This window comes from Pistacia vera, unplaced genomic scaffold (assembly GCF_008641045.1).
Source record: "Pistacia vera cultivar Batoury unplaced genomic scaffold, PisVer_v2 Contig316, whole genome shotgun sequence".
NCBI lineage: Eukaryota > Viridiplantae > Streptophyta > Magnoliopsida > Sapindales > Anacardiaceae > Pistacia > Pistacia vera.
The window spans coordinates 138807-146257 of NW_022196131.1; the positions used below are offsets into that span (position 1 = coordinate 138807).

Sequence of the window (7451 nt, forward strand, 5' to 3'; positions counted from 1 at the left end):
TAATCCGTAAAGGCCGATTCTTGTGCAAAATCTTGACATTCATTCCTTGGCTTCCTCCTCCTCCTCATCATCATCATCATCATCCGTCAAACAAATGAAAATCTAGGGTGCCAAATGTGTTAGATATCGTCACCGATTAATATGAACGAATTACATCCTAATCTCAACCTTATCGAACTAAATCTAAAACCGAAACAAAAACAAATAAAGAGCTAAAAACAGGAAATCAACATCAGTTCCAATTTACAAAACATAAAGAAATAAAAACAAAAACTAAAAAGAAAAGTGTTTCAGGCTTCAATCTTCTTCTGTTTCTTCTTCCTCCTCCTTATCTTCTTCCATGGCATCTTCAGGGTGTTGTTCATTGTATTCATTCCAATCCTGCCATTGGAATTGTGTCACATCATAGCCTTGGAGGTTGTAGACATGTTGCTGCATCTTGAACATCTTCTTCATTTGATCACTCATCCATGTTTGTTGCAACTTCATTGTCTTCATCTTAGCTTGGAGTTGCTGCAATTGATAATTCACGGTAGGTTTTGATGTGGTTGTAGCTGCTCTCAGTCTTTGAACACTTGTACCTGTACTTGATGCCCCGCTACTCTGTCTTTCAGCTAGCTTATAGTAGAATGCCATGTCAAGAATTGGCGTTGGATGAATGGTTATCTCATTAGCATAGGATGGCACCCCTTCCTTCTTACAGATATCTGTGATAAGGTTTGGGAAGGCATAATTCGATCGACTGAGCTTTGCTGCATGCTTGATGTAATCGAAAATGATATCTCCTACGTTCATCTTCTTCTTTGTAGTGATGTAGTAGAGTAGGACTGCCTTCTCAGAATTTAATGAACAAAAATGTGTCTCGGGCATTAACCTTGCACAGATGAAATATTGCCAAATCTGTGCCACAACTGTCAGATCGCTCCCATTTAATTTTTTTGTTCCTTTTGGACTAACATTCCAGGAAGCTTCTGGTTTGGCAATGACCCTAAGTATCTCATCCCAATCTAGATTGTTCTTGTACATTTTGTACTCATCATGCTCAATGGGGCTCAGCCCATAAAAATCGTTGATAATATGTGCATTAAACGGCACTTGCAAACCCCTAACATACACACAACCATGTTGACTCTCCAGGAGGTTTGCATAAAATTCTCTAACAAGTGGTTCTAAGGCTAGTTGTAGTGGTTCCTTCACGAAAGTGAGCCAATCTAATTCTTTAGCCCAATCGAAAGCATAAAGAGCATTTAATCCCCTATCAGGAATGATTGTTCCATCCTTCCTCTTGGCCTTGGCCTCATACCGTTCTCTGGCCCTATCATTTGCAAACCGATTGTCCACTTGCTTTCCTTTCGTCGTTCTCTTCAAAGGCATTGTCTTTTTATTCAGCAAATCCCATAACAATTTCAACCCACAATTTCAAGATTACTCTACCACAACACAATCTACAAAATATTTCACAAAATTTACCACAAACAACTTCAAATTTCATGCTTCTCCACTCAATCAACTCAAAATTTCACAAACCCAATCTTATCTAAATCACCCCAACACAAATCAACAATCAAAAACTCTCCACAACAAACAATTCAACACCAAAAATCACACAACAATACCACGAATTCGCAACTCCAAAAACCCCCAAAATTCAACTTTCAATCAACTTTGCAAATCCATAGATTAACATTCAAAATCAATAAATCAAAAGCTTAAGGAAAGACTTCTTACCAAATCAACCAAGCTTTAGCTTTCAATCACACCACGTTGCCCCAAAATCATAAAAGCCCCAAATTTTTGTGAGAAACTTTGGGTTTTTGCCAAAGATTTGAAAATCTCCTAATGAATCTTGCGAAACTAGTGGTGAAAGGTGTTTAGGAGATTGAGAGATGTGTGATTTGTAGTGGAAATGCTTGGGAAGGGCAAAAGAATTTAGAAGAAAGGGATGTGCTAAGGAGGCTAGGGTTTGATGAAGTGAAGAAAATTTTGCGTTTATATATAAGTTCCATATTCGCCGCGGTTAAGAGAGTTTTTGCTGAGGCGAAAACTGGGTTTCAATTAAGACATTCAATCTTCAGTTCTCGATGCCACGGCGAAACCAAAATTTGTCGCAACGAAATCTGCAATTTTTTTTTCCAACATTTTAGTGAATTTCATGCTGTGGCGAAAATTTATTTTGCCAGGGCTAACAATGAAAAAATAATTTTTTTCTCGCCAGCATCCAGTAGATTTCATGCTGCGGTGAAACCAAAATTTGCCGTGGCGAAAACTGGGAAAACTCTTCTTCTTCAAATCTTTAGACTTTCACTTGAAACAACAAAAACACATTCAACATAAAAACATCACAAAAATAGTCAAAATGAAAAACACTTGGGTTGCCTCCCAAGAAGTGCTTGTTTATAGTCGGAAGCTCGACTTTCTCAAGTCCTTTGTCAATCTAGACTATCCACATACATCATGTCCCGAACATTTTACTTGGAATGAGGCTTCAATTGTTGATGATTCTTGGCACATAGGGTCTTTGTTGAAAGCTTAACCACCCATTTCCATCCCTTGGTCATTCCTTTTAGGATTTGAGCATTCTCATGACATCTTTTTGATATTTTAACTTTCCATCAGCATTCTTGAAATGAGAAGGTGTTGAAGTGATCTCCCGGTTAACATTCTTTTGCGGCCCTACTTTCGACTTGCATGATCTTATACCTAAATCTTTACAACTTCGTCCCTTGTGAAGAAATTTGCTCGATTGTGGCTCGTCTAGGTATATTGTACAAACTTTTGGTTTATGATCTTCATCTTCGATTTGCTTTGACTTGACCATGCATTCCTTAAATGGCAATTTAGGATCACCAATCTTGGAAGTTTTAATTGCCGACTAATCCACCAATTCAATTTTGAAACATGAATCTTGCTTTGATGGAAATTTTAGAGTCTCGAGGACATTAAATGTCACTTCTTCATCTTGTGCCCTCATGATCAACTTCCCCTCTTGTACATCAATTAAGGCTCTTCTGGTAGCAAGAAATGGTCGTCCTAAGATGAGAGGTATCTCTTTGTCTTCTTCCATATCCAACACAACAAAATATGTAGGAAATATGAATTTATCCACTTTAACCAGTAAATCTTCAATAATGCCCCTTGGATGCTTGATGGATCGATCTGCAAGCTGCAAGGATACGGTTGTAGGCTTCACTTCACAAATCCCTAGTTTCCTGAAAACAGAAAAAGGCATTAGGTTAATACTAGCACCCAAATCACATAAAACTCTATCAAATGTAATATCTCCTATGACACAAGAGATAGTGAAACTCCCCGGATCTTTGAGTTTCGGTGGTAGCTTCTTCTGCAAAATGGCACTGTACTCCTCTGTAAGCTTCATTGTTTCTTCCTCTTCCAACTTTCTTTTGTTTGACAGTATTTCCTTGAGGAACCTAGTGTAGCTTGGCATTTTCTGCAAGGCATTTGCAAAAGGAATGTTAATGTGCAGTTTTTTAAATACATCAAGGAATTTCATGAATTGATTATCCTGATTTTGCTTTTTGAGCCTTTGAGGAAAAGGAACAGAAGGAGTATGATGTGCCAACTCCGGCGGTATCTCAGGAAATGGAAAATTTTCCTTCTTTTGCTTTGGCATCTTTTCCCTCTTTGGTTCTTCTTTTCTGGGACTTGTTGGCTTCTCCTCAACAATGATTTCTTCCTCAATTTCTTCATCGGATTCTTCCTTTTCTTTTGGTGGGTTCTCATCCTTCCCTTTTTGTTCAACCTCTTCCAAGACTATTCCACTTCTTAAAGTTATTGCATTTATGTAACGCCCACATGGAGGTATGTAATTTAATTTATGCTTTTATACCTTTAGTTGATTTTTGCTAAAGTTATTTTGAGAAAATGTGAAGAAAATGCTTTAAACTTGCATTAAAGGGTAAAATGGTCTTTTCACTCAAAATTAGTTGAAATTCTGGGGAGTGAAAAGAGATAGAATTTCATGGAGAATGCAATTAAATGAGGGCATTATGGTAATTGACTAAGGGACATATATGAAATTTTAGAGAAAGTGCAAGGGCAAAATGGGAACACATGCTTATATTAATTGATATAAGGCTTTATTTGAAGAAACCCTAACCCATATCCAGCCCTTGTTCACGCCACTCTACCCCATTTTTTTCTCAATTTTCTTCACTAAACTTCAAAGGAAAATCATAGGATTTGGTCTACATTTTTGGAGATTTTCAATCTTCAAGCATCCTAAGGTAAAATTCTAGCAAAAGGAGTGTGATTAAACTTTAAAATTTTAAATTCTTATGGTTTTTATATGATTTAGGTCCAAGAGGAAGAGATTTGGAGAAAAAGGGAAGTGATCTCACATATTCAAGGTAAGTAAACCTACTTTGAAACTTAATTTGAGCAAAACATGTGTTGAATGAATTTTTGCATGTTTATATGTGATGGTATGACAGAATTGTGGGCTGTTTTTTTATGTTTATTGATGTATTAATTCTAGCCATGAGAAGTAGTGTATGGTTATGTGATGATTTGGTAAAGTTGTGGAAGATTTTGTGTTGAAATTTTTGAAGTGTAGAGAATTGTGAAAATGGACAGGTTTGATGCTATAATTAATGAGTTTTTGGCTCACAATATGGTTGAATTAGAGAGTTGTGGAAGTGTAGCCAACAAGATAGTTGCATGTGCATATGAAGTGTTTGATGAAAATCCAAAAAGAAATTGCATGCATGAGTTGGCTAAACCCTAATGAGGAAAGGGTTAGAGAAAGGCAAGGCTTGAAGTTTGATTGTATTTTATTGATCTTTTAACCTATTTTCACAGGGTAGAATGGTTAGGAAGGGTTAGGGAGTAAGTGGAGGTAAATAAGTATGGAAAAGCCCTAAAGTAGGCATGTTACCAAGGTTGCCCTATCAAACCCCATGACATTCTGAGTGATTTTTTGGCATCTTATCTTTCGAACTGGGTTGAGTTGTAAACATAAAAGTTGTAGCCTTTTCTCTAAGCTTTAAAATGAGACTAAGATCATAGCAATCTGATTTGTATAACTGGAGATATTCCTTCTTGAATATGACATGTGCAGAATGACTATCTCAAGAGTGCTTCCACTTTATTAGTTTATTTGTAGTCTAATAATCTATAATTGATTCCAAGTATGAAAATGATGCTTAAAGGGTTGTGAAGCATGTTTGAATGAGTGGTCTTTGTGATTATTTAATGATTGTATGAACATATATGTTTGATGTAATGAATGACCATGGAGGCTATGTTCAAAGAATGCAAGTGTAGAATTTCCATAGCTTGGAAATTCATGTTGAAATGTGCATAGTATCTCTTTCTATTCTCTTTCTATATTATACTATGATATAAGGTTTTTGCGGTGGGAAACCCGTGAGTGATAGAGATGCCCACATACACACCGCCACGAGCGAGCGGCATCAGCAGCGAGATATAGTATTTGTACAGTCTGTGCGTATTGTATATGGATGAGGACTGTACCCAGTAGAGTATACCTACGTGCACGTCGCCATGAGCGAGCGGCCACATAAGAGAGATACAGTACTTGTACAATCCATGAGTAGTGCATGTAGATGAGGACTGTACCTACTCACATGGCCAGGGTTCCAAATCCATGCATCAACCTGGTCCGATCGGCAAACTAGAAAGAAGAAATAAAAGAAAGAGAATCAGAAAAGAAAAGAAAGAGATTACAACATAAGAGAAACAGAAACAGAAAAGAATGAAGAGAATAATCAAAGAATAAAGTGAGAAAAGAAAAATCAGAATATGAGTAACAGAGGAAATACAGTAGTGTAGTTTGGTTTACTTACTGAGCAATTAGTGTTCACTCTATTAATTTACTGTTTTGTAGGCACTAGATGATTTGCAATCGGGTGGCACGTCAAGAAGTGGTGGAGTTTGGCGGCACTGTTCAAGATTACCTTATGTTACTAAAGTATATCAATGTTATGTGTACGTTATGTGTACATTATTTATATATGTTTGTAAAAGTTATCTAGTAAATTTTATCTTATATTTCTTACAGAATTACTAGCTATATAGTACATTACAATTTACTTGCTCATGTGGATTTGTAACTATGTTACTTGGTAGGGAACCTTGAGGTTGCTCATTCAACTTTTCGGCTATTTGACCTATTTGAACCTCCAAGTTTTGAATCGATGCCCATTGGTTTTTGAAATTTGCCCTTATCTCACTCATAAAACCTGTGGTCTCTTGCATGAACTTCCCGAACATATCCTCCAATTTCGATACTCTTTGATCCCACGGTTGATAGTTCACCCCTAATTGATGGTTTGGCACTGTCTTTTGATTCCATTATTATTCTGATTGCCCCAGGACAAGTTTGGATGATTTCTCCAACCAGGATTGTACATGTTGGAGAAAGGATTGTTCTGTTGTCTCTGATTCCTAGCCAAATAGTTGACTCATTCTGATGATGAGGAAGATGAAGCAAAGGTGTTCCCTACTTGGCAGTCAATGCTCGTATGGTTACCTGCACAAAAATCACATGTTACTTGAGGTGTTTGAATAGAATTAACCTGCATACCTCCTAATTGTTTCTAAAGTGCTGCTAGTTAGGCTGAAATGGCCGTGTAAGCATCAACTTCATGAATACCCATAGACTTCTTTGGATGTATTCTCTCATTGGGTCTCTAATAGTTGTTGCTTGCTAGGACTTCAAGTAACTCATAAGCTTCTTCAGGTGTCTTGTTTTGCAATGCTCCTCCAGATGTTACATCCACCATTGTTTGCCCATTTGGAAGCAACCCATTATAGAAGGTTTGAACTTGCATCCAAACAGGCAAAACATGGTGTGGACACTTCCTTATTAGTTCCTTATATCTTTCCCGTGCTTCATATAGTGACTCATTCTCATCCTGCATAAATGATGTGATGTCATTTCTCATCTTTGCTGTTTCGCTGGTGGGAAATATTTAGTTAGGAACCTTTGTGCCAATTCATTCCAAGTGGTGATTATTCTTGCTGGTAGTGCCATTAACCATCCATTTGCTTTATCTCTTAGTGAAAATGGAAATAATCTCAACTTGATGGCATCATCTGACACTCCATTTGCCTTAAATGTGTTGCATATCTCTAAGAAGTTAGTAATGTGTGAGTTTGGATCTTCCTTTGCATCTCCCCCAAACTGTATCGACTGTTGGATCATTTGGATGATTGCCGGCTTTATCTTAAAATTGTTGGCTTGTATTGGTGGCCTAGTGATACTTGGATCACTACCATCAATTGTGGGCATTGAGAATTCCCTCAAAGTTCTGTTTTCAGCCATTTCAATGACTATTGCCTCTCGTTCTCTTCTCTTTCTGATAAGTCTTCTCGCAGTTCTTTCAATCTCTGGATCAATAGGAACCACTGGATGATGTCTTGCTCTTCGCATAAACTACACAGGACAGAAAAAGAACGTGAGATCATAA

The 7451-nt window shown here is 37.3% G+C and overlaps 1 protein-coding gene and 1 non-coding gene across 2 annotated transcripts; one reads left to right on the forward strand and one right to left on the reverse strand.

The window, feature by feature from the left end:
• Nucleotides 1–2872: 2872 nt before the first annotated feature.
• LOC116136500 lies at nucleotides 2873–3631 on the reverse strand. The gene has a single exon (XM_031422191.1). The coding sequence runs from the start codon at nucleotides 3629–3631 to the stop codon at nucleotides 2873–2875; it is 759 nt and encodes a 252-aa protein (XP_031278051.1).
• A 3191-nt stretch (nucleotides 3632–6822) lies between these two features.
• On the forward strand, nucleotides 6823–6929 carry LOC116136511. Its single transcript, XR_004129045.1, has one exon. It is a non-coding gene; the product is annotated as a small nucleolar RNA R71 (small nucleolar RNA).
• Nucleotides 6930–7451: the final 522 nt, after the last annotated feature.

Coding starts and splice junctions, on each gene's coding strand:
- LOC116136500 (XM_031422191.1), bottom strand. CDS start 3,631: ATGCCAAAGCAAAAGAAGGAAAATTTTCCATTTCCTGAGATACCGCCG.